Source organism: Scatophagus argus, chromosome 6, assembly GCF_020382885.2.
Source record: "Scatophagus argus isolate fScaArg1 chromosome 6, fScaArg1.pri, whole genome shotgun sequence".
NCBI classification, from domain to species: domain Eukaryota; kingdom Metazoa; phylum Chordata; class Actinopteri; family Scatophagidae; genus Scatophagus; species Scatophagus argus.
Window position 1 is genome coordinate 6,344,303 of NC_058498.1, and position 27,825 is coordinate 6,372,127.

The 27,825-nt window shown below is 41.8% G+C and overlaps 2 protein-coding genes and 1 long non-coding RNA gene across 9 annotated transcripts in view; all 3 read left to right on the forward strand.

Moving 5' to 3' along the window:
• The window catches only part of dnajc6 (DnaJ (Hsp40) homolog, subfamily C, member 6), a 36,995-nt gene extending 22,559 nt beyond the window's left edge, over positions 1-14,436 (forward strand). For 6 of the 7 annotated variants that reach the window (XM_046391330.1, XM_046391331.1, XM_046391332.1 and 3 more), the window contains 13 exons: positions 932-1,065; positions 2,123-2,317; positions 2,440-2,557; positions 4,135-4,214; positions 4,312-4,505; positions 5,558-5,935; positions 6,095-6,238; positions 7,099-7,200; positions 7,313-7,450; positions 7,543-7,887; positions 8,196-8,344; positions 8,805-8,981; positions 12,180-14,436. In XM_046391330.1, coding sequence (XP_046247286.1) covers positions 932-1,065; positions 2,123-2,317; positions 2,440-2,557; positions 4,135-4,214; positions 4,312-4,505; positions 5,558-5,935; positions 6,095-6,238; positions 7,099-7,200; positions 7,313-7,450; positions 7,543-7,887; positions 8,196-8,344; positions 8,805-8,981; positions 12,180-12,281 — 2,256 coding nt within the window. In that variant the 3' untranslated portion in view covers positions 12,282-14,436. The remainder of the gene's footprint in view (positions 1-931; positions 1,066-2,122; positions 2,318-2,439; positions 2,558-4,134; positions 4,215-4,311; positions 4,506-5,557; positions 5,936-6,094; positions 6,239-7,098; positions 7,201-7,312; positions 7,451-7,542; positions 7,888-8,195; positions 8,345-8,804; positions 8,982-12,179) is intronic. The other variant, XM_046391328.1, reaches the window with a different exon arrangement.
• Positions 14,437-18,912: 4,476 nt separating this feature from the next.
• On the forward strand, positions 18,913-21,372 carry LOC124061218. Its single transcript, XR_006843698.1, has 2 exons — positions 18,913-19,694; positions 20,194-21,372. It is a non-coding gene; the product is annotated as an uncharacterized LOC124061218 (long non-coding RNA).
• Positions 21,373-23,282: 1,910 nt separating this feature from the next.
• lepr (leptin receptor) overlaps positions 23,283-27,825 on the forward strand; it is a 33,229-nt gene continuing 28,686 nt past the window's right edge. Inside the window, exon 1 of the mRNA XM_046391737.1 lies at positions 23,283-23,301. The gene's annotated coding sequence lies outside the window, so the exon portion shown is untranslated. The remainder of the gene's footprint in view (positions 23,302-27,825) is intronic.

Sequence of the window (27,825 nt, forward strand, 5' to 3'; positions counted from 1 at the left end):
TCCTCTCGCCTCTCACTGTTGCCAACCCTGCATGTTGCAATGTTGGTCTGCCTTGTTTTTAATTTCAAATACACTGAAACAAAGACTGGAGCTTGTCAAACTGCTCTCGTTGTTTTTCATTTAGCTCTGACACTCTCTCCACCCCTGTTGTTGCCTAGCACTTGGTCTTTGTACTGAAAAGGGAATTTGGCCCCCCGACAAAATAGAAGAGAGGAGGAAGGTTCAAATTCAGTTAAAATGTGGATGTGAGTCATGTTTTGGTATGTTGGTCATAGAACTGGAAAGGTAGATGGGAACTATTATAGTTAAAGAGGTAGGTAAAGAAGTCATTTTGTACAAAATGCACATAGTTTGCTTGCCAGAGATTAGTTTAGAAAAATCCTGAGCAACTTTTTAGCACCCCATGATGCTAAAAAGTAAGGCTTTGATAGTGTCAGCACTGAAACAGCTACAATATCAAATACTTTGCAATACTTATATTCTGAAAGACACTTGCTGCTGAAGTATTCTCAGAAACTGACCTTTCTGTCTGTTCTGATCCAGAGACACCCGTACTGTACACTGCCATGTGCTAGAACGTGTTATTGCCAAGACACTGCGGTTTGGCAAATTGCTCTGTCTTGCATAACCCCCCACCAAATAGTTCCTTTCTAAAAACTGTTGTCTCTGCTTCACATCACAAGAATGTTTTTCACTCCCTGTGACCTAAAATGAACTCCTGCCTGCACTGAGAAGGTCTGATTCACTGCTTTGATTGGCATCATTTTTAGATGATTGCACTTGATGCTGTCGTTGCTGCTTCCATGTAAATGGAAGTTAATGGGTGTTAACACGTATGACAGACAAGACCAACAAGTACCGCTTAGCTTTGAAATTATGTATTGCTCAGTGTGTCATTGTGTCTCATTGTGTTGCTCTGGGTGTGTTTCAGGATGGTCGCGCTCCCTCGGGTGTTTTGGTGTGTGCCATGTTCTGCTTCTGCCACCTCTTCAACAATCCTGTTCCTGCCATGCAGCTGCTCAGCGCCAAGAGACCAGATTCTGGCCTCTGGCCCTCGCACCGCAGGTTTGCATCCCTGAGCATCTGTGTGTGCATGTGGGTGTGACAGAGAATGAGAAGGAAAACAGGGTGAAGCCAGAGAGAAAGACAGGACAAGAAACGGGCGTCTACAGTAGTTGTACACTGGATGTTAAGACTTCACTTTGGCAACACTGTCGTTGTTTTGTCCAGTGTCCAATCCTATTTAGCCTCGAGTAATGCTACCAGAATTAACGTGAGAACAAAATCGAAGTCTGGCACAAATAGACAGCAAAATGATTTGAGAGATATGAGAGGAACGATGAAGAGACCATTCAAGTAAGCTTCACACTCAGGCTTAAAACACTGTGGTTCATGTGTGTGTTGAGCATGGACATGACCTGACAGCATATCTCATACTTCTCAGCTGTTGAACTGACTCAAGAAAGCTGTTGCACTGAAACATAGCCATCTAATAAATCAATCATTAGCATTGATAGGGTATTGACAATGATTTTTTATTTTTCACTCCTCTGCATACTTGTATTTCTAGTATTCCTGCTTCCTATCTGCCCCTTCAGAAGGCCATGGACTTTTTTTGAGATTCTAGCAATGATTTCAACTCCGCACTTTTTGGTCTAATAGGTGACAGGCTAGTCAAAATGGGTAGAAAGCATGTGAACCAGGTTTCCTTAGCCCACGCATGAATCTGGCATAAGCTCTAGGATGGATGTTTCATCACCCTGCCTGACAGTATCTGTAGTATTTATCAGTTCTTGCTTCAGCAATATCTCCACCGTGAGTCAGAGTTTAAGTGCATGTTGATTCAGAGTTTATGAAAATAGCAGCAATAACATACTTCAGTACATTGTTCAGAGTCCTTTAAATGATATGCCAGTACTTGGCAGCACGTTATCACCCTCCTCTGACTGTGCTGTGCTTCTGTTTGTTGGCGTGATACAGCCAGTGCATATACAACGTTTGTCAGCTTGTGAGTAATTGATGATAATTATTTCCAAGAAAAAACCCATACATGTGGACGCAAAGCGAGAGATGCATTGGTCAGTGAAAAATAACAACATCATCTTTCCTTCTCTCCATGCAGGTACATAGGCTATGTGTGTAGCATGGTATCAGAGAAGCCCAGTCTACCCCACTCCAAGCCCTTGGTGATCAAGGCCCTCACAATGAGTCCGGTCCCCTGCTTCAACAAGCAGCGTAGCGGCTGTCGGCCCTTCTGCGACATCCTCATCGGAGAGACAAAGATCTTCACCACTGCGCAGGAGTATGAGAGGATGAGGTAGGATGAGGACATTTTAATCTCTCAGACACAGTGAGATTAACACCTGCCCGCAAGCATTTTCATACCAACTAAATTAGCTGATTATGTGATACAACATCCGTGTTTTTGTGCGTGTCCAGAGAGCACAGGGTCCAAGAGGGTAAGGTAGTTTTCCCTCTGGGTGTGAGTGTGCAAGGAGACGTTGTTGTGTCAGTCTACCACATGAGGTCAACCATTGGAGGGCGTCTGCAGGCCAAGGTAAACTTGCTGTGCTCTACTCTGTGTCTTGTAAAGTCCAGTAACCATTTCCAAACCTTATATACAAGTCGTCTGTGCAGGGGAGACCAGAGACCGGTTGCAGTTTTTTCAATAACTAAAAAAACCATTTACACTGGAACAGACAATTTGCTGCGTTAAGTAAACTTCACAGTGTCAGCGACTGAAACAATGCATTGAATCAACTTTATGAAATATGTACAGGCTGCAAAAGCAAAACCTAATCCCAGTGTCTCCACTGGTACAACATCTCAGTGTACAGGGATGGTTGTAACGTGTTACAGCCTACATAATTAATCAATCAAATAGTCCAAATGAAAACAAGAGTATTTGTTATTCACAAGGGAGCTATCAAGTTATATTACAAGAAAATTATTTTATGCAAAGAACACACATCCAAAATCCCAAATGGATGAGTTTGAGAACAACATTTGCAAAAAGAGATGATGTCCTCTGTATCTCCTTCTTTCTCATATTTAACATGCTATAAGTTGCCATGTGACCTACTTAGCATGTAATATAGTTTAGGCAGACCTTTATTGTTTGTAATACATATAATATCATAATATAATATGAATGAAATTCATTTGTCGAGTTCAGCTCAGTAAATTGTTGGACATGAATGCTTGTAACAAGGCGTTACAACCGTCCTGATATCAGCAGCCATGTTTTCACCTCATGTGAACTGGCCTGGCCTGATTACACTTTTTTTGCTTTTTTTGTAAGGAGGAATTCAAGGTCTCACAACCCTCCCAGTTTCAACGGTCACTGGTCTCCCCTTCGGGTAAAGCCAAAGTTTTTATCAAATTTGACAAAAACAATGTGGTGTGCCATGACAGTGATGGAAAAATCATACTGAACTATCAGCTGTCACACAGCCTTCAGGATATTGTTGCAACTTATTTCCACATACTTACTGCTTTATTAGTCCAAAAACAAACTCACAAAATGTCAGGAGGAAAGAAGCAAGAAGTGACATGTTGGAGGGAGATTTCCTGACATGTTCAGTGTATGGAAGTATGTGGCTTTCCTCCGACAGCAACATTGGGACAAACAGTAGACATGAAATTAAATGAAAACTCAGCCTAGTTTTGGACATTGTTTCATCTGGTCTTTGTAAAATTGTACTTCCATCTGCACATTTGCTGATATACTAAATGCTATTATATATTTCCTGTATGGGTGTTAATTGCATTGTCTAACTATGCATGTAAGTACAGCTCTGGTGAATTTCCCCATTGTGGGACAATAAAGGAAATTTTATCTTATCTTATCTCACAGTGCATTAAAGCTTCTGGGAAGAAGCTGCTAAAATCTAACTGACCTTTACAACAGACACTTTAGACAAGAACATTGCAATTAATCTGGTTAACTTCTTAACATCAAACATGCAATTTCTCTGTGACTCTAATTCATAGAGTCCAACACAACATTGTACTTACATTTGGAATTGTTGTGCGCGTTATATGCATGTCAGAATGTCTCACTGTGGGTGCAGTTTGGTATGATACATTTGAATATCACATGAGACAAATTTACGTTTGTTCTACTGTTACTAGGTGTCCAACACCCAGATCTTCCAGATCCAGTTCCACACTGGCTTCATTGCTCCTGGTACCACAATGTTAAAGTTTAACAAGTAAGGACATTTCTTCTGTTTAACCACTTGTCTTCTTTCCACCTCTCTTATAAGACACATACGTTTTATCTCTTACATGTGTAATCTTTCCTATCAGGCCAGAGCTGGATGCATGTGACTCTCCTGAGAAATACCCTCAGCTTTTCCATGTCATACTGGATGTGGAGGTGGAGGGCGTGGACAAGCAAAAAGACCTGACGCCACCATGGGAGCAGTTCCCCTGTAAAGACCTCAGCCCCAACGTGCTCTTCTCCTGCCATCAGGAGCATCAGGATGCACTGGCTATCGCTGGTACTGTGGGGATGGACACACTGGGGACCAATACAACCTGCCTCTGCTAAATCCATAGCTGTACATCACACTTTAGGTGGGAGGCAGGATGTGATCGCCTCTGACTCATTAGCATTTTCACCACTAAAGCTGGTACATACAACGACATGCAGACGCACATGCCTGCATGAAATGAACTAATGCAATAACTCTCATTTTTGTTCCTACAAGATGAGATGGAGGGATTGGATCTGGAGGGTAAGAGTAGTGGAGAGCACAGACCTGTTAGAGAAACTGATCAATACCGTGATGTTAGTTAACAAGGGTTTGGTTCAATTCAATCATTTGCCCTATTGACGAATTCATCCTCTGTTTTTGGAAAATCTTGGCTGTTTTCATTTACGATCTGTATTGATTGAACTGAAACAAACCACATGGCGTGGAGTGATATATCAGGTTGGTGGTGATGATTTTGGCTCTGGCAGACAATCATCTGGATATCCGAAAAAATTAATGGTCGCTGAGATGTTGTATCAGTGGACCAATTTTTTCCCTGCATCCAGAGAAATCTCTGCGAATACACAGAAACAGCAAAAAAAGATAGCAATTAAAGAAAACAAAGTGCAGCTGTAAGTGGTCCGCACTGAAAATAACCCACCAAAGTGAAATATTGCTCTGGATTAGTACTTGCTGTACATCCCTTCCCTTCTTTACAAGCAAACTCGCTTTTTTAAATAATATCTCCCCCCAGGTATTGTAGCTAAAAGCAGCTACCGAACCCCAAAGTGTATGGCATAGTCTGTCATAGCACACAGATCACAGTCTCAGGAGAGTGGGTGGTGTTTGTAACTGAGGTGACCTAGGTAGTTGGCCATTAGTCCCTATTCCGTCATCTCTTGTCCTTTGTTCTTTTAGCTACTCTGTTTCTCACTGCCCCAATTAATTTCCTCCTCATCCTTCCTTTCTGTACATTGAATGCCTTTGTCTCATTGGTAATGATACACTACATTTTTTTCCTCTGTCTCTCCCTCTCTATACCTCTTTCCTTCTATTTCTGTTTCATCCCCCTGCAGAGCCGAGCCGGCCCCATGGCGGTCCAGACGGTCGGGGCCACGGCGAGGAGAGCGAGCCCTCAGACGATGAGATGATCTCTCTCTCCAACCAGCGAAGCAACGCCAGCGCAGCCCCCCAGAAACCCAACCCCCCTTCGACCATGCCAGCTGCCCAGGAACCTCCTGAAGAAGTGGATCTTCTTGGTCTTGATGGAGAGGAGATCAACTGCCCGTGTCCTTCATCTCAGCCTAAGTCTACTGCAGTCACAACCACTGACCTCCTAGGTGACCTGTTCGGGGGGCCACCCCAGCCACCCAGTGGGCCCTCATCTGCCCAATCTACACCACATAAAGTCGTCCCAAACACTGCCTCGCCATGCCCCTCTCCTGCACCACCAGGTGAAATACCCTAGATTTGTAGACAGACGATATTGTTAATTGTCGATTAATTGTTAGAATCATTTGAAAACATGTTATGCAAAAATACGATCTGCAGTGAAGAAAATAAAATGAAATGAGTAAGACATTAAAGATGGTGTGTATGTTTGTTTCCCTCAGCGTTTGATCCCTTTGGGGCAGGTCCCATGCCTAAGCCTCAGGACATGATGGGTTCATTCCTTGGACCAGGTAATGTGGGGCAGCCAGACCCCTTCCTGCATGCAGCTCGCTCTCCATCACCCACCCTGCAGCCTACAAGCTTGGGTAAGGCATGCGTCTGCTGCTTTGCTGCATCCTCACAAGAGTTTAGATGTAATAACACCTCAGCTTAAAGCATGTTATACTGCACAGTATCTCCAAGTCTGCTGCCACGCCTTAACACGTAAACACGCATTATGACTGTCCCTGCACAGCAAACCACGTTATTTATTTATTTTACTAAGTTTAATCACACTTTCTAAATATATTTTTCCTTATTCCTGGCTTACTCACACATAGTGTGAGTACATTGTAAGATATAGTCTGCTGCTGCTGTATGCTTGGCAATGGATGGGTTTGCATGGTGTGAGTGCAGCCTCATTAATATTGCACGGGTTTGATGCTTCACCTCCAGCATAAGTCATTCCTCATAACATTTTTCAGCCTGAACTCCTCCCAAAGCGAGAACTGTAGCTCCAAACATGACAGGGCAGTAGTGCTACTGGTAGCTGGTGACACATTTCTTTAGACTTCACACCTTAACAGAGCAACGTATCCATGATGAAGCAAGACCATAACAAAATTATCGGCACCCCCTTTAATCACCGTATCATTTCCCAGAACATTTAATGTTTATTGCTGGTCTGAAGTCAACGTGAGCTCACAGTAATGCTTTTGAAAACAGGTCTGAATCTAGCCTATGAAAAGTTTGACGCAACTTTTTGGGTGCCTTTTATGCCAGAAAATATCAACAGCAAATCTGGTTTCAACACTAATAAATAGTTCTGTTTAGACTTCCAACAGCCTGTCTAATGAGTCTTATGAGACTCAACCCTGCTGTTGTTTTTTTGGACTATGTGGGTCCGTGCTTTAGTTTCCATTCACCGTGTGCTCAGTCTGTGACAAACCTTTATGTGCTTGAATAGGCCGGAGTTCCCCTGTCCCTCCCACCACCCCAACTGTCAACATTCAGCAGCAAAATGCCATGGGAGGATGGGACTGGAACCGACCCGCCACCACAACCACAGGTAGAAACCAGAAACCCAGTCACAAGCACTTGCACAGAATATTCATCTAATACTTTAATCAGGGAAGGCTATTGAACTTTGTTGTATTAATTTACATGTTGATTTTACCCAGGAGCTGGCTTTGGCAGGGGCAGTCGTTCAGCCACCACTAGCCCCACTGGTTCGGTTCACAGCACCCCCACCCACCAAACCAAGCCAAACACCTTGGACCCATTCGCTGACATAGGCAACCTTGGTGGAAGCCTTGGAGGTCAGTCATACATTTGATGAAGTACATTAGCTCTGTTCCAGGTATTTTCACTGCCAGGACTATGTCATAATCTCCATCCTTTCCTTCGGCAGGTTCTGGCTTCTCCAGCAAACCCACCACACCTACTGGAACAACCCCTTTCATTCCTCCCATGGGCTCCCCATCGCGACCTCCTCCATCTCCCCAACATGCAGAAGGTTGGCAGTCCCACACAGGAGCTGGCTTCCCCTCGTGGCAGCCTGGTGCTGGTACTGGTGGAGGCTGGCAACCCCAGGGACAGGGCCCTGCCCCGCAGCCAAAGCCCAGCCCCAGCCACACCCCGATGCCTCACACATCGCCCCAGAACCGACCCAACTACAACGTCAACGTCAACGTCAACTACAACTTCTCTGCAATGGGCTCACCTAGCGCAGGGAGCAAAGCACAGGCTGGCATGGGTGAGCTTGAGATGGAGAATTAGATTTGATGTCGTCTGTTACGAGTCAAATATTGTGGTCAGGTTGTGACTTTCTCAAAATTCCTGATGATGCATTCACATACACCTAAGAACTGTGGACACTGAGTATATACCTACACTACTTACACACTGTTTTGTTGTTTTTTTAATCCTAAATCTGTTTCATTTAATTGTTTTGTTTGTTGTTTTAACCTGAATTTAAAAGCCTAAGCAGTCACAGCTCTAGTTAGATTTCCTACGTTGTATCTGTTGCATTTCTGACTTTGTGCTTATATCCATCTCTGCCAGGTTCTAAGCCCAAGGCCTCAGATGCCAACTTTGATGACCTGCTGTCTGGTCAGGGTTTTTCGGGGACCAAAGAGAAGAAGGGGCCCAGGACTATTGCAGAGATGAGAAAGGAGGAGATGGCCAAAGAGATGGACCCTGAGAAACTAAAGGCACTGATTTTTATTTATTTCTTTATTTATTTTTTTGCGAGGACCTATTGAATAACATCTGTGTGCTAATGAAAATAAGGAAATTTCTGTGAGAAACACTACAAACTCCCATGACTGTTGCGTCACTACATCTGAGTAGAATTACAGTTTGGCATCAGTTCACTGGGTTTTTGTCAACTGTTTGTGCGTTGTAGCACAAAAGAAACTATTCAGTGATTTCCTAAAGTAGGATGGTGTACTCAAAACCTTCGTCTGTTAAAGCCTGTTTCTTTTAATTCCAGAATTAATGAAGCGACCGATGTAGGTCTCCCATGACCAGACTTTGGTTCCTCTAATTACTCCCTTAAAAACATTTCACCAGAGCCAAAATCAGTGAAAGCATTTCTGCTAATTATTGTTCCATATCTTGTCATCACCGGCTAATGGCCTCCCTTCTCTCACTCTCCTGCTTGTGACCCAGATTCTGGACTGGATCGAGGGGAAGGAGCGTAACATCCGTGCTCTGCTGTCCACCATGCACACTGTGCTGTGGGAAGGAGAGACACGCTGGAAGCCTGTGGGCATGGCTGACCTGGTTACACCAGAACAGGTCAAGAAGGTCTACCGCAAAGCAGTCCTGGTCGTCCACCCCGATAAGGTGAGACAGATAATGACCGGTGAAGTGAGGATCTTTACCTTTGTGCATAGAGGGAGAGAACAAAAGCTTGTCCGTCCAAAGGTTCTTGCATTTTGTTCACACTGACTTTATTTCCTAACCGTTTGGGGTTCTACAGGCACCACTGCTTTATGTATAAAAATCAACAAGGCTAATCAATATTTTTCCTGTCAAATACTTTATTTTCTTGACTTTTTCCTTTAATAATAGAACATAGTTTGTAGAGAAATATTGAAGTGATAGTCCCTTTCTTTGGCACCAGACAATTTGACCTCTGGGGGCAACAACCAGTGCTTCAGGGCTTTTGGTGTAATCAACAGGTATGCAGATAACGGGACATCTCAACTAAGACTTCCTCCTCCGTGGGTTGGTCATTTTTGTACCGTTTGATTAGCAACTTGAGACGTACAAACGATATTTCGGCTGATCTCTATAAACAGACATCCACACGTGAATGCAGATGTATGCAGAAGTAACAAAGCTAATAAAATCTACGTAACCATCAGACGCTCCCATTCATTAGACATAAAACCAGGAAAAGTTGCTGTGACTTCTCATGTGCTGTATTAAGCTGGTAAAATACTGTTTGTGTGTTTCTGACATTGTGTTTTGAAGCACATTGTAATCTAAGAGATATATTATACCTAAGGATCAATGACATTGAAGTCAACAGTTGAACAGGAACTTTTTCACACATGACATAAACAAAGACAGTAATACAATGGTAACAACCAAAATCATTGTCACCTCAATAATGGGATGCTTCAGTGATCCAAAAGTTATTCTCAACCAATCAAATAAAGAACTACTATCCTGGTGAACAGAGTTGGCAGTCTCATGGAGATGATTTACTATATCACCAATTGTAGCGTTATATTCAGGCACAAAGGTACAACATTCAGAACCAATAACAGCACAAGTTCCTCCTTGGGCTGCTAAAAGAAAATCCAAAGCTGCTCTGTTTTGCAAAGCTACAAGTCTAACAGAAGCGAGTTCGCTCGATATCAGCATGAGTGCCTTACCAGTTTCATTAGCTATAACTTCGACTGCATGAGATAGATCCGCAATTTGATCTAAGGCAGACATTATTCCATAAAAAGGAAGAAGGGGACCAAGTGCGTTTTTGAAAGGTGATTGATGATGAGTCCCGAAGAGATCTGAAACTCCACGTCGTACTCGTTTGAGAAGAGGTTTCTGGGGCAGGGAGTGAGCCACTCTCATAGCTGGCACGACGTATGCCAAGCCACAGCGCCCTTTGTAATCCACAGGGAGATAAGGGTATGCAAGGTTTCCGCATACCCAGTACATTCCTACAGGAGAGGAGATGGAGCAGCTAGCGGTGCGGTGAGCTAACGCGTTGAGGCGAGTCTGGCCCGCTGCTTCCACACAGTGCTGAGGTGCAGAATTCAGAGTTTTTTTAAAGTTGATATTTGTTTGTTTCGGGTCCCATTTGAATGTACGAAGGCAGTTAGATTCTCCTACAGATGTCTTACCATCATTCTGGAGACACCAAGCGAACGGCCGAGGCATCAGCAGTATGGGAACAGGTTTGGGAGGTTTGAGACATCTGTTGCAGTTGGTGTGTTGTCCAGAACAGTTAAGTGGTCTCATTTTGGAGATTCTTGTACAGTCAGGGTGAGAATAAGACTGTGACAAGGGAATATGCAACAGATGGCAGGTGTCACAGTCAGAGGCAGGTAAGGCCATCAGAGGTAGACCTTCTCCAACCGTGTAGGGCATTAGGCCACAGACATAACAGCTGGAATTAGGGTTTATGTGGTTGGCTACTTGCCATGCCATGGTCAGAAAAATATTGACATCGGCTACTCTTACGTCTGGTGCTTTCTTGATCACTGGAGATCCTTTTATAGACCCCACGAAGATCAGGACTAGGAGATGTAGAATCAGGGGCATTATTGCAATGGGAGCCAAGGATCCACAAAATCTGGCTCTGGATCTTCACAGTTGTACTCTGTAGTTTTGTCAGTGTGCTTGTGTCATGTGGAGCGAGTCAGCAGCCTTTAGCTGAACATCAGCACCACCATCTGGCGCCTGGAAGACAGTTTATATCTGTGAAGTGAAAAACAGGGAACAGAAAATGACTTACAACAACACAGCAAAACCTCACTGTCCCTACAAATGGAAAGAGAGAGACAATGGCAACAGACAAAAAGACCTTACCTGTGGTTGCAGTCATTGGAGCCGTCTTTTTTGTTTTACTGTCAGGTGATTCAGGTTATGGCTTTAAGATTTGTCCTGAGATCGTGGCAGGTAGACTTCGCCAGCACACATGCAAGGAGAAAATACAGGAGCTCCTCACCCCTGTATTCAGCCTCTCTTTTATCAGACCAGGAGCGTAGGCAGAGTCCAAAATGGACAACACAATCACAGGGTTCTAGTGAGTGAATCACAAGAACAATACCCAGTGATCAATCAATACAAGACGGCAGGATATCAATCATCAGTACAGGGCAGACATAGAGGCAGCTTTCCATCAGCTATGATTTAGTTGCATAATCTTCATAAAAGCCTGTGAATATTCTCAATCTTCATAAAAAAAAAAAAACCTTCATAAAAATAACACGAGCACATTCATTTAGGACAACAAAAAGTTAATTGATGAAAGGACACATAAAATAATAATAGTAATGATAAACTTACATAACACCTTTCATGCAAGAAATACAGCACATATATACACACATAAAAAGACGTCAACAAACATAAAAACAGGGATACAATTATATAATTAATGGAAAATAGAATGGAGAATAAATCCCACTTCATACAGTAAAAATAACAGTTAAAAATAAAATAACAGTAAAAATAAAAAGTTAAAATAAGGATAAAAATAGAATACAAAGAAACATAAATGGAAAATAGGATTATAAAATAATATGATTTAAAATAAAGTGAAAAATAACATATGTACTATGTATAAAATCAAGTCAAACACAGAATCTCACCTGTGTGTGACAGCATTGATATTGTGTGTGTATGTCATTTGTTTCTTTCTTTTTGACTGCCGCCATGCAGCACACCGAATTACGTTAAGCTCTTGAATTTTGAGAGCAGCGTTAAAACATCTGATCTGTCCTGCTTTGCATGTCTCATTTGAACATGGCCAGAAGCGCAACATGTTTTAACTTGATGTTCTAACATGTGTTTTTGCCCTCACAGGCGACAGGACAGCCCTATGAACAATATGCCAAGATGATCTTCATGGAACTAAATGACGCCTGGTCAGAATTTGAAAGCCAAGGACAAAAACCCCTCTACTGAATACACAGTGAAGGGAAGTGAGCGAGGAGAGGGCGTCCCTGCCGATTCTGTCACCAAATCCTAAAAATGCATCATCGCCTCTGGTCAGCATATCACCACCCTCTTCCCTCAACATCTGCCTTTATATCTGTGCTATGACCTGTATGACCCGCGACCTTCTCACCACACACACACACAGAACACACAGCATCCAGTTGCTCTGCAAAGACCACAAACGACTACAGAACTTCGGCGCCCAGACTTACATTGTTACTGAACTAATGACTCCCTGTACCTCAAATGTACCTCCTGTATGTATGTGGTGCAACATTGTCCTCCCTTGTTGAGTGTCCTTAGCCCTGAACCAACCCATCAGTCAAAGCAGATGTCCCCGGGATGTCTAGAGAAACACAGAAACGTTTGATTCAGTGGAGTCCGATCAAAAGACAGCAATAGACGAATCGGCATGCAAGATAAGAAAAAAAACACATCAGGGAGTAAACTTAGCAAGCATTTCACAGACTGCTCTAAATAAGGGATTCAGAGCGCCTGATAGTCTGTAAGGCACAAAAAGCATTTAACAGCAATCAAGCTATTTATACACAAAGCATCCAGTTGTGTAGGCAGATTTTGCCTCATACTTTGTGTCAAAATTGGATTCATGATCAGTTCTGTTGTATCAAACCTATGATTTTTCATGCAATTAAATGTTCCTAGAAATATGAAAAAAAAGTACAACAAGTTACTACATGTGTTTCAGTGAAAATGAACTGGAGTCAAACCTTTTATAAATAGGCCATTTTAAAGGTACCAATTAACAATCCAATATATATAATATGAAAAATAAAGAAAGCAAACTACAGTTACTGATTTTGATTGTTGCTTTGATTACAGGCTGGCTTCCATCCCCATTAGCCTTCAAATGTGTTCTGCTGAGGATAACTGAAAATGGAAAACTAAACTCAATAAAAAAACAATAAAAGGAAAGCTGCTACAATTTAAAATACCTGACTTAAATATCAAAGAGGCAGATTAACGAAAAGACGTTGTGCTGCAGGAGAGTGATTTATCATTGTTGTGTCTGAGTGATCCGGCCTTGTGTGTGGGGATTGTATGCTGTATTATAGGATTAGCACATGTACAGTTCCGGACATGAAGCACCCTGCGGCCTCATGCACACTCACTCATACAGTAAGATATATTTTTTGGGGACGAGATCTGTGAAAGCACAACCTGACAACTTTGCTGTGTGTAGCCTTGAAGGGAAGCCATTGTTATTTATTTATTAGTCACGTTTGTCCGTTTTCATGCTGTTGCTTTGTGCATCAGACCTGCTGTATTTTGGTTTAAATGACAGCACTGCATGTCATCAGCTAATGTGTGCAAAAAACAAGTTTGAGGGTGTTTTGGCCATTAACTCATCAACTGGCTGTAAGATTATATCACATTCTTTCCTTCCAGCTTGTGTTCTTAAAGACCGTAACATCTGACAACTGCAATGCTTAGAGAGTTGAGGATTTTCTCTCAAAATACTGTAAGGCTGATGAGTGGATTAACATATTTCAGAGTTTCTAATTCCTCTCAGGTCCCGGTCCATGCTGTCATCTTTTATCACGATACTGATTTGCAACAATTGCAACTTTTTTTGTGTTGTTTTAAGCGCTTTGTGTGTATTGTTTACATCAATGACACTAATTATTTATAATTTACCGTGCAGCTTTTTATCTGGATGAGTAACACCACTTCATATCAACAGTGAGGTACAGCACACACGGCTCAAAGTATCAACATTTTTTCCTGGAGCTGTACGTGTTGCAGGCCAAATAGTCTGAATCCAGAGCAGACGTCTGCGAATACACTGGCTGATGTGATTGTCCCTCTGTATGACAGGAAACTGGCTTCTGACATTGTCCTCTTGTGTCAAAAGTATTTCATAGTGCTAGTATGGAGTCCAGGGGCCAGTGACAAACATATGCAAAAAATAAAATGTGTGTATTTACTTGTAAGCAAGTGGAAACTGAACCTGGGGGTTTGATCTTTTCACAGGACACTAATGAGATCCTATAACATCCTCACCTTGATGTGTTACTCTACTGGAAACCCAGAGGGGCTGTTTTATTCTGATGTTGGACTTAAATCTCAATAATGTATTTAAAATCAATTTTAACACACACAATGTTTGTCTTCTCACGTTTGTTCTCTACATCGCTGCTGTTTGGATTAGATGATTAGATGATTTAGTTTTCCTCGTCATGCTTTTTCCCTTTGTTGGACTTCAGTATCGCCCAGGATTCCCAGTTTGTTCATCTGCATTGAGGACTTCCCACTGATCACAAAAAGGACAAAAATTGTGTTTGCTGTGAATTTGGATCCAGAATGGATCCTGAACAGGACGCTGGGTTTCGCTTTCTATGGTGACTTACGAGACACAGGAGGTGTGTAGTATGTGCTTCTCTATTTACACTGGGGACTTACATGTGAAATAATCTTCATTAGCTCCCTCGCTGACTGAATTCTCTATCAGCAACCTTATGGCTACGTTAAAAAGCTAACCTCTATATAGTAGTCAGTGGATGTGTGTTTGAAGTCGTGGTATGTATGGAAGTGATCAGATTTGGATTACTGTACGTTATGTGTTTGCCTGTCTGCTGTATTACTAAATTGTGTAAAAATTCTGTTCATGTGCTCCTCTTCAGTTATGTTTACCATTACAGGATGTACATAATGACCAAGTGCAGTGCACATACAATAAATGGTAAACAGTAAACAGGAGAGGTGAGCAGCATTCATCAGGTTTTATGTGTCTCTTGGTGTTCCCTCGTTTGATCACTAGAGGGTAGCAGCGAACAACACATGAGGCAAACGGCAGGATTATGAGTGGACCAAGTCAGATCAGGTCTGAAGACACAACAACAATCTAAAAATGCTGTGAATGAATGAAGTATTATGAGCAAAGTGTTAGGTAACCCCAGTGACTGATATATTATATGTTATCATTAGATTATTACTGATGCATCAGTGCTTCATTTTATTATTGTAGAAGGCTGAGTTGGGCCTAGTGTTGATTACTGTGGTAATATGATGTAACTTTGGTCTGGGTGGTTCTCAGCCAATGGTCAGACCCCCTTCAAGATCAATGTGAGGGCTCACGGGTAGGAAAGAGTGAAAAACATGATACATGATACATTTAGGCTAAACAAAAGACCTTAGAATTATACTTAAGTACAGTATTTGGATAAATGTACTTTGTTACTGTAGTTCACAGCTATGAATGTTCTTGACATGAGACAAAAACTTTTTTTTTAATAAAAGAAGTGTCTGCTTTCTTTTCAATACAGATGGCAATGAAAACAGATTATAACAATATGCTGCATTACAAAGCTGCTCTTCACTCCTCTCATATGTGACCAGTTATGGGGTTGATAAGTTTTCCCTTGGGGCTCAGATCCGGGAAAGCAGGTCTGTGGTGTCAGTGTTCGACTACCCAGAAGGAAATTTGGGGTAATTGAAAATAACCCCCACAATCAGTGATTCATTGTAAAATAAGGTTACTGCTGTGCTCTTCAGTTTTTCCCTACTCTTACTCGCTCTGCTGACAGTGCTGACGCACTTCCTGAGAGAGATTCAGCACTGATGGATGTAGACCATTAGCACATGGTGATGTTTTATTTTTCATGGTATCTTATACCATTAGGCACAAGTCTCATTGAAATATAAAGCTGAGACACACATACACACACAGTTTCAAATAAGCATTATGATAGCAGCAGGAACATGGATGTCCTCTGGGGTAAGCTGGATGTAGTCGAGTATGTTTGTTGTATGTTTCCGCAAAGGGTAGCAATTTGGGAGGTAATGTGACACATCCTGAACAGCACGTGAAGCTCTTTCTCTTTGTATTTTTGCCACATTTTGGATGTGGACTTGTGGACATTTTGGACTTGGATGTTGTGTTTCACTTGCTTGCACTTGAGTCTACCAGCCTGTTGAAAAGAAAACCAAAAACTGCCAGATACAATGAGTGAGACCTCTGAAATAATTCTCATTTTGGAGGGAATCACCACATGCGTTCATTTGAAAATTGTGCTCATTAAAAGATAAGCGACAAAATCAATTTTTAATAAGTGAGGAATACCTCCCACTGGGTCGACTACTTTTAAACAAAGTTTTGATATTTCTCAAAGCTGAATTAAACCCCATCTTTCACACAGTATGAATCAGTTATTCGTCTCAGGAGGGTCATTATCACGAAATGCCCTGTGGATAAAAGAGCATGCAAAACATTTGTGTGAAAATACTGACTTTAAGAGGAAATCATTCACTGCAACCCTGCTGTCTTCACATATGCAGGTACACAACGTGACTCATCAGACATCACATTTTGCCCACTGAAAGAACATTTTTGCATTCCTCCTAAGGTTAATAATGTGGGCTCACAAACCTCCAGCAAAGTTATGTGCATCTGTGGCTGATTATCACTGTCTGAAAAGCACAGATTTCTGAAAGATACTTTGTTGTCGCTCTGTGCAACAAGTGTGAATTTTTAAAAGATGAAATCAGATTTAAAGCATGGCAAAAGACGGGAGATGTTGTTTTGAATAAATTCAAGGTTCATTTGGACGAGAATCATGTTGCTTTCACAAAATGACTGAAGTTGTGAGGGTGGAACATGAATAAATAATGCATGGTACTCTGTCAGGCACTTATGTCAATTCACCATGAAAACATTTAACCCTAAGTGCTTCACTGGTCACCAGACAACAGACCTCCTGGATGGCAGAGGTCCACTATACTCCTGTGAAACTGGGTATGTCCTGAGAGTAGAACGTGTGCTGTTTTCCAGACACATCCGGGTTTTAAAAAAAGCTAATTTTAGGGTTGTTCTGTGTACCATTGTTATCTTCTAAAAATCAGATGACAGCCTGGGAAATTTGTCTTTAGAGATGCTACTTCCCCTTCCTGGGAGCACATTAGGAACCTTAAAAAAAACGTTTTCACACGGCCTCTTCAGTGAAAGGTCATTGAGTGAACTACTTAGATTTAGATGCGTACACGTTTAAGTTATTTGAAAATTATTTGGTTATCCTTCCAGTCTTACTGCGCCTTCTGCGTTTGTATGTAAATGTATACACGGGTGTTGTGTATCCAAGCTGAATATGGAAAATCTGGCATCTGTTGGGGTTTTGGTTTTGCCTCCCTGATTCCCCAGTGTTCACTCATGTTTTTCCCATCTCTCTGTCATGGTTTGTTCCTGTTTTGTTCTTTCAATGTGTCCTTGTGTGTACTGACCTTATTTAAAATCCACTGCATTTAGTTATTTCTGTCAAACATAATTCTCATTAGCAGGAGATTTGGGTCCATACCATGTACATTAAAGTGCTCTCCAACATCCACATACCCTTGCAAGGTGAGAGTGACACTGAACTCATTTGTTCATGACCCTGGCTGCACTCCCTGCTATACTAATAACCGCTCAAATACAGCACTGTCCTCGAGTGATTAAAATGCAGCCATTGCAGACTGAAATGACAATGCAGATGCACTCATGCCATTTTCAAGGGTTTCTAACGTTCTGCATGGGGTCAGTAGTTGCGTAGAGATGCTAAGATTGATTGGAATTCCTGACCAACAAAATGAATCACATTTTAGAGATTCATATCTTATTGTATACTGAAAGTCTCTGTAAACCTCCTGAAGATTAAATGTTTCATTATGATTGTTTTGTGAGTGAATGGTTATATTACTGCGGCTGAATAACCCACTTACAGTATCTGTCTATGCAACTGAGTAGACTTCCTCTGCCATCATTTTAATGCAGTTAAATTTCTCTCTGACACAGTGAAGTGCTTGGATTTCCTGTTCATAAACGACTGACTAAACTCTCCTAACGACGTGTAGTGACTTGACAGAAGGGAACATTTCACTATCTGCTGTTGGTGATGCAATACAAGAGTTAAGGATATTGGTATTGGTGTGTGTGTGGGTGTGTGTGAGAATGGGAATGTGTGTCTTGCATACCAAGACACAGATGTTGTCACTGGAAGCAGGAGATTGCATTTAGTTTGATTTAGTTTCAGGGATGCTCTGAACATTTCCTGTTCTACTGCTTCTTTCACAGAGGAGGAAAACATCAGGCTGACTAGCTGAGACTGTTTCACATTTATGATTATGGTACGATATACTAGTTACAGTAGTAGTATACTAGTTACATGGACACCGATTCAAACGTTAATGTAAATGAAACCTCTGATATTACAATCCTTCTAGCTGACGTGACCCAGGCCAGGTGACATTGTTTTTGGACGGTAAAAAGTGCAGAGGACCAAAACGACCTTTTGAAAAAGTGCAGGGGACATGTCCCCTGTGCCCCCCGAAGTTACGTCCGTGGCTAACTAAGAACATTTACTCAAGCACTGCATTACATTCAAGTTCAAGGTCTAGTATTTACATTTTGCACTATTTTAAACTTTTCCTCCACCACATTTCAGAGGGAAATATTGTACTTTTTACTTCACTTCCATTTGTCTGACAACTTCAATGTTTAGTTACTTTGCAGATTGAAATTAATTAATTAATACAAAGCATAAATCGGATAATAAATGACGATGTATTACAATAGAATAAATTACCCAGAAGTACGAACTAATTAAAATGAACTCCACCTACAGCGGCTGCAAAATTAAAGTGATGAACACATTAATGCATCAATAATTCTTCTAAAATGGCCCATTGTACATAATGAATACTTTTGTTACTTTAATAATGTTTCCTGCAACTTGTGTTTAGCTTTGTAGTTTTGAATATGAATGCTGTTGATACCAGCTGTCAGTGCTGCAGTTCATTAACTCGTCGCAATGTGATTGGCTCCACACGCGGCAAATTCCTATTTCCGTTTCCTCTGACATTTGCGGGATATTTAATAAACGGCACCGGAAGAAATCGTGTTTTGGCCTTTAACAACTTTGTTTCATACGGAAATCGAAGCCTGCCATCTTAAAGCCATGTGTTTGATCCTTTACAGTCTGCACGATCTCCTCCTTCCTTACGGGATTTTGTTGTTTTTTCTTTTAATACGTTACCCAAAGCCAGGGATGCTCTAGCTAGCCGTTCAGTGGTAATAATAAGTTTGTTTGAGAGTATCGACCAATCAGCGATAGTGTTCTTAAATTTTCGACCAATCAGATTCTGGGTTTCTGACTCTGTAGCATCAGTCGCATTTACAGAGACGGACAGCCGCATATTTCGAGAAGTTTGTCCTCACGCTATAGCTACTTGTGAAAAATGGCTTCAATACGAAGACATAAGAACGGAAATGATGATGATGAAGAAGGAGCAGCAGCTGGCATTGAAGTTATTCTTGAAAGCGACGTTGATGTGGCGTCGGGTGCAGAGAGTTTCCTCACGGATGATGAAGGGACATGATCTAGCTGAAGAGTATGCGGCTTAAGTTAATATGTGTTTTAAATTCATGTGAAATACGATAAAAACCATGGGTATGCGTGGATAGTTCTTTATTTGTAAATATGGTGGGCATCTGTTCAGTTGTTGCGGTGTCCTGTTGCACAGTGAGTGACGGAGGGGCTTCAGCCATGAGTCTTGTTCAGCTGGAACGGTGATGTGAAGAGATTATGGCTTTCTCATGCAGTATTCAACCCCCCCTTGTATTGATTTGCTGTAAAGTGAACAGACACTTGAGTTTCATTCTTTTGTAGAGCAGTTTTGCTCTACAGTTGCAGGATGTATTGTCTTTGTTTTATTTATTTTTAAGTAGCTTTCAACTCATTAGTGAAGTAATCAGTCAGGAAATGGTGTCATACTTTTAAATGAATACCAATACTGATGGACAGTGTCCATCACGTGGATGAGATGTACAAAGATAATTACTTGTTTGATATATATGAGCTCATCTTTTTAAAATCTTTTTGCTTTACAGTAATGGTTATCCACAGAATACCCCTTCCAAGATCCAGACCCAGTGGTACATGTAGTGTATCAAGAGGCTGAAGCAGAACAAGATCCAAGTCTCCAGTACAGACATGGCAGAAGCCAGTACCCTCAGCCACGTCCTGGAAAATGGAGAGCGAGGGATCTAGACACATGTGTTCAGAGCAACAGAGGTTCATCCCAGCAGGACCCCCCTGGCCATCAGCTGAACTCAAATAGCACATAGCTACACACCAATGGACTTTTTCAAACTGTTTTTCAGCAATGACGCAGCTAAAACCCATTTGTCACCGTACAAATAAAGAAGCTCTTAAAAAAAATTGCCAGTGACGAAAAATATAAATGGATTGACCTCAACATCCAGGTGTTTTTCAAGTCTGTGGGACTGACTTTCTTCTTTGCATTGATAAAAGTGCATAATGTACAAGTTTACTAGAAAAGGAACGCAACTTTCAGTGTGCCACTTCCAGCTAACGTGATGCCACAGAAGATGATGGCAGATGATATTTTGGAACATCCACATGAGTGAGCCAGAGAAAGATGTTGAGAATGGCAAAAAGATGGACACCAGATTATGACCCTCTGTTTCGACTGAGGACCCTCATGAACACCATTAGCGATGCTTGCAGAGCATTTTACCACCCCAGGCAGAACCTTTCAATTCATGAGGGGATGGTGGCGTTAAGGACCGTTATTACACAAGGAGACCAGATGAACTAAAAATACTCCTATGGAGAAAATTGTTTAGAGGCCAGAGGGTTCGTTAAAGTACACCAGTAGTCAACATTTAGCCTTTTAGTGCAGATATGGTGACAATGTTACACCTCACTTAATTTCCACTCAGTTACAAGACACTTCCAAACCCCTTCTATAGCTCAAAGTGTTTTTACAAAAAATCTCCCGAGTCAAATTGGTGAGAATTCACGTCTAAATTAAAAACTGCTGCTCTCCTGCATACTTTTATTTCCTTGTTGTATTTGGGGAAACTTAATAGGTTTACTTACTACTCTGCTTGCTAAAGTTTTGCTGCCTCCATCCATATTGCTTAGCTTCTGTGCTAATACTCTGACAGCTTCTCCAAACGGGAACATGTAGACTGGCTATGGATAAGTACCTGGTGCCACCCCACTTAAAAATAAATCCAAAATATCCAGTAGTAGTAAATGAGTGTCTCTGAAGCAACTGATGATGAGAATATTTTTATGTCAAGTGACCAGTGAGAAGATTTAGAGGCAGATTAGGAGCATGAATGTGACAGTTTTAGTTCAGGGTAAGAACTTGATAGTAAAACAGCAGTCTGCTGTGCTCACAGTCATCTTGCAATTACCATGACAAATATTTCTGCTACTGTGCTGGACGATAACACAGTACATTGTGTATGTAAACAAACTACTATAAGGTTATTTGAAAGCTATTGGTACATTTTAAACAACATTTTTGACATCTGTAAATGGTTGGTGATGTGAATTTGTAGCTCAGTCACTGTTACAAAAGTAAAACCCGACATGTTTGGCAGAACACACAGGATGCATATCAGGGGCAAAGCTCTACGGGTGTTTTCAGAGCTCTTCAGGTGTCATGCAGGTCAAACTTTGCAGCAGTCCGCACAGTTTTGCCATCTTACTGGCAGTTTAAAAATAACACCTTCCCCCTTTGACTCTGCCACTTCACAAGAGTGGTTTAAATGTAACTGCAGCTGTGATGGAAACTAACAATGGAACCATAATAATATCTTTTACGGGCATTTAAAATCTGTTTTTTAAATAGAATCGCTGTTGTTGGGGTTTGTTGCTACTTGCACTCAGTCTTGTTTCTGGCCACATGATGAGTGGAAGACAAAATTCTCCACTCACTTTGAGCTCTTTTGGTTTCCACTAACTCCTGAGGGAAATATCTGGCTCTTTAGCTGCCGAAAGCTGCACCATATTCACCAGCTAGTTGCTAACTGTGTCCTGTTTGGTGCTGAGCAGGTAGTGAGCACTGAACTGATACTGTGGGTAAAATCTTTCACTTTACACATCAACATCTGACCTATGTTTGATGTAAAAAAAGAATTAAGAATCACTTTATTGGCAGCATATATATTTTTACATACACACACGGAATTTGTCTTCTGCATTTGACCCATCCTTAGTTGAACACACACATGCAACACCTGGCAAATTATGCAGTGAAACACACACAGGAGCAGTGGGCTGCATCAAGCGCCCGGGGAGCATATTGGCGGGGTTAAGTGCCTTGCTCAAGGGCACATCAGCCGGCTAATGGTGGGGGAGAGCAATTTTTTTTGCATTAATCACTCACCCAGTCACCCAAATTTTTCCTGCCCGTCCGGTGGGGGAATCGAACCGGTGACCCTCCGATCACAAGCTCCTTCTCCAACCTCTTTTGTCCTATGTGGACAAAAGTATTGGGACACCCCTTCATTACTGAATTCAGGTTTGGCATGGGGTTGTTTTTCGAGGGTTGCTCAGCTCGGCCCCTGACTTCAAGAGAAGGGAAATCTTAATCCTTCAGCATACCAAGTCATTTTGGACAATACTTTGCAACCCAAAGGCAGCTCTTGGCTAGAGTGTGTCAGAGGAATTGTGGGATCAAATATCGTTCACCGCATACACAAATACAGAAAACCCCTCTGTGACTCAGCTAGAGGGGAAAATTTGAGGTGACTAGTGACAGAGGCTTGTCACTAAGCTCTCTAAAGTCCCGTGAAATCCTTTTGTGCCCACAGCTATGAATATAGATATCACTCTGCGTATTTGCACTCAAAAATAGAAATGGCTTTTATCCAGTAAAATCTAATCCGCATGTATGCTTACAGTGCACTCACACCTGCAGCTGCAGATTAGTGCCGACACATGCATGCACATTCAGTCCTGTGTGAGGTGTTGTGAGCGACTGGAGTGTATTCTGACACCTTGTATCAGAAATAGCCCCTCATGCCCAGAGACACAGTGCTCCACATAAAGCTCTCCGCCTGTGGGACTTCAACATGTCAGTTTCCAGTCTGCTGCTACAAATGTTCAGGTTACCAGGAGGAAGGCAAACTTTATTTTCCGTGGTGTACTTCTGGAGATCTGCTGGTGTTTCGCAGCTGGTGAGTAACTTTTCTCAACATTACAACAATTCCTGAGAGATGGAACTGAAGCTCAGAGATGAATGACACCCTACACAAGCCACCTGCTGTGACTCACTCCTGATTTGACAATTAAAACATTGTGAACGTCAGTTTTCTTATTGTTTCATGAATGAGTCACTGGAGGCAACAAGTGTGAGGATTAGCAAAAGCTGCAAGCTCAACCTTGTGCTTCTCTTCAGTCTGCCTATTTCTTCTGTCGTGTTGAAACAGCAGTTTGCCCTCCCCTCAGCCTTTCTATGGTTTCATTTCTTTTATTAATTACGCTGAACTTTTTTGTTGGTTTGATGAAATGTTGCTCTGCTACTGCCTCCCTCTAAATTGTTCCAGCAAAAAATATGGATCAAAGTTGAGGGTTACATGTAGTCTGGTTAAATCTTTTTTTTTTTGTCTGCATGTTAATTTCACTTAAAAACCCCTGAAATATCCACATAAAAAGCATCAGTTGTCCAGTTTGGCAATTTGTTTTTATTTCAGATAGTGAGATGAGAAAATCTCTTTTAAATCTCTTTTAAAACTAGCTTATCACAAAGACTGGAAGCAAGACAAAACATCTCACCTGGCTTTCCAAAGTTATTTGAGCTGTAAACAGTTTAACGTAAAAGTGACATGTTGGAGTTTTAGGAGAGACAGGAAGGAGACGCCTTCCTGAGGTGCTGCTGATTTGTGCTCTAACAGTACGTGGGTCAACACAGTATTTAGACTGATGCACGTAAACAGGCGTTTGCCTTTTGGGAAAGTGTTTGTTTGAAATGCTCTTCATTTTTTGGCTAAAAATAGTATACCATGTTTGCCATCAGGCAAAGTGCAGCCTCAGTCCTCAGCAGCAGGGTTTTGTCTGCCTTTGACGCTCACACTAATGTCTTAGAAACTTATCCTTATGCATTTGGGTTTCTTGGTCCTGTCGTGCTGAACTGTGAGCAGAACTGGGTTGTCTGCTTTAATGGGTAGATAGTAATCCAGTCCAAAATTAGCTCTCTCCATTCTGCTGTAGTTCTCCGTCTTCTGAAAACAATAGTATTGCTCTTCCCCAGTATTCAGATACTGCAGGCTCTAGTGTGGCTACAGACTCAACCTCATCTTGGATTCGAAACGTTTGTTCTTATAGTAAATCTTGCTCTAATAGCTTTCATTTCTGTGCAGCAGTGGAAACAGGCCTCATGTTCAGACTGCTTCAGATCTGAGGCTTCACTAAAAGGCAGTGAGTTGGCTGCTGTGGCCACAGACACTTTTCAGACCAGCCTCGGGCTAAGGCTGACCAGGCTGCCTTCGATCGACGGTCCGATGTTAGATTCTCAGTGTCACGGATAATAGCTCAGGTCATTTTGTGTGGGGTGGGGGGTGGGGGGGCATTTTGTTCCCTGTTTGACCATTGGAGCTGGGAGTGCAGCAGGTGTGATTATGCTCACAGAGATCTCCATGGTGATGAGGGGCTTATGTACTGTGCTGTGTGCTCAGTTGGATGTCCAGGGCTGAATTTACACAGGACATAAAGGTGTAAATGATTCTTTAACCCCGTGCTAATCCAGGTGATCTCCATGTGCACACTTCAGGTGAGGCTGTAGCCTACTGACCAAGACCTCTGTGTCTCAGTCAGAATTTTTCTTTGGAAATTGTGGGGTTTGTTAACCTGGAGCACCGTTGACATTATTCAGTTTATATACATGGTGTTTTTGTTTTTAGGCAGAGATTCTACAGGCTACTTAGTGGACTATATTTCAAGGAAACGTTTGATGTTTTTTGAGAGTTAGATGGGAAGATTGATGCTACACTCATAGCTCTGCAGGTAAAAAAACAGGAGCTGAGTTGGACATCCAGTCAGCTTGCTAGATAAACTGGGTTTAACTCTGTTAAATGACTGCTAATGGATGTTGCTGACGTGTCAACATACAAGTCCATTCATTCATCGTCTATACCTGCTATTAGTACTGAAGGTCACAGGGATCTGGAGGACGAGAACAACTGATTTAAAGTTTGCACTTTAGGCTTCATGTCCTTGGAACGACTGCACTTTACCCCAGTCACAGATTTCTCTGAATGCAACACTGACACTGAGTTCGGGCGTTTTTGGAAATGAATACTTTTAGACCAACGCTTTGACACCAAACGGATATCTGAGTGCTTGTAGTGTAGTGTTTGTATTTTTGTGCAAAATGTTGACCAACTCCCTGTTTGTTGGTCTGTCTGCTGTTCTGTGAATCATTAGCTTGGTTCAACACTGTACACAAACTAAATAAGCACATCATGACCAAATGTTGGTCTGTCAACAAACTTCTTTTGACTCACTTGTTGTTTTGTGATTTATGATAATGATGCTTTTAGAGGTACGGCGGAGCAAATATTCCAGGACCCTTAACCTGTTGTATACTTACTGGAAAATTTCTACATCATGTACATCCAGTGAAATTAAATACTCCATTTTGGTTCAGTCATTATGTTGCTTCCTCTCCACCGTTTCCATTTTCTGTCATTACCGCTGTTCTCTTTATTGTTTACCTCTTTATTTACCCTCACTGGACAAGCACTCTCTTCATCCCCGTTTTTCTCCCACTGATTCACCATCACTTACTATTTAAGTTAATTTTCGTTATGCATTTTATTTTTTTGCGGTAACTTGGTATTGGTATATAATAAGGTATTAGTGTGCATCTACGGTACACTTGTAGTCCCATAGCAAGCTACAATGAAGACAAACAAAATGGTTAATTATTAGCGGCTTCAGCAACTCAAACCAGGTATGACTGGATTACAGACAAGACAGTACAGGTGTTTCTATGACCGAGGGGGGGCATCAACTCTTAGTGAGAGCTGATGGACTGCTTTCATTCAGAAAAACACTGTGGGAAACTTTGCTTCTGCACGAATGACACTCCCAAGCTTTCATTTAGAGAAATAAAAGGATTTGAATGGGTCAAGTTGATGCCTACTCTCCACCTCAGAGTAGACACAGTGAGGCACTAAGGTGTAAGGAAGAGGGGTGTCACTCAAAGAGACCGAGGCGCCTCCATGTTGTTGTCTGTCGCTTGACTGACGCAGACTGCTTCAGCGTGAGTGGGCATCAACTCCTGCACACACGTAAGTCGGTGGTCGTGGAGTTGTGGGCGTTATGAAGAAATGAGAGACTCCCAATGGCTTGATGCCAAACCAAACTAAATATTTAAACAATTTGTTTAAAAGGTTTCGTTGCTTAGTTACTTCCAGTCGGTATTTAATAGGTACTAATGAGAGTAATTCACAGTAACTGATACATTTGCTCTTGGATTTAACAGGATGGTTCATCAAAAGCAACAGCAAGGAACGAGAGGTTCAAATTGCTCATCGTTTCTTCTAAAATCCCAACTGGTTTTAAAGCAGACGCAAAATGAGAGCAAGGTGATACACACAGCAGTTCTAACACAGCAGGCTGGGACAGGATGGCTCACTAGGTTTCAGATAATAAAATCTGATGACGCACATGCTTGGCTTTGGGACTCAGCACTTTCTCTTTCAGCTCTTTTGTCTTTAATTTTTTCCTTGGGAAGATGAAAAAATCGAGCGGCACTCTCTCATAATTTTACATGTCTCTCAAAGGAGAAACTGAAGCTGTGTGTGCACATAATCCACTCAGTGTGGAATAAGTGACAGAAGAGTTGAAAGTGCGAGTGTGTGTGTGTGTGTGTGTGTGTGTGCATGCGCAGAGACAAAGTGGAGATTGTATCCCAGAGAGAGACTGTGGTTTTATGACTCCATCACACTTGATGATGTGATTATAGCAGCGCTGAGAGTCAGGGCAGTGCTGTCATTTCATCACATCATCGTGCACACACTGCTGCAGACGTGTGTTTATGCGTAAGACAGTTGGAGAGAAAAGAAAAATAACAAAGAAAGAACCTCAAGATGATTAAGAAATGCTCATCTCAGCCCTCAGGCTCTTTGCTTTTGTCTCTGATGCTAAGCATTACCCCGCAAACTTTCATCTTTCAGCCTTTGTACCAGATGTTATTCACTCACAACTGGCACGAATGCGTGTTATTCACATGTTGTGCACAAACCCCAGCAGTCGAGCCCCTTGTGATAAGTACTGTCACTAATAAGACCCATTAAATCTATTAGGTGCAGCTGTCTGCTGCGAGTGCTGTTTTTCTGAACACACACACACACACACACACACACACACTGTGGTTGGGTTAGGTTGGTGTATTGTGCCGTAGGTGTGAGCACTTGACGTCAGTTCACCTCCGGTTATGTTGACACACAGACAAAACAGGAAGGACAAGAGAAAGGAAACAGTGAAGCTGGGCTGCCACTAATGATTACATTCAATGTTTATTGATTGATCATTTCTTTAGTGTTTTGTCGATTTTAGCCTGAGAACTGGTTTAAAATTAATGAATTATCAAAACTGCTGTTGTTTCAAACCAATTTAACTGATTAGTTGATCAACTAACCTTTTGGACCAAAAGAACTCAAATCAAATTGAGAGTGATGGCAGAATGTATGGAAAGT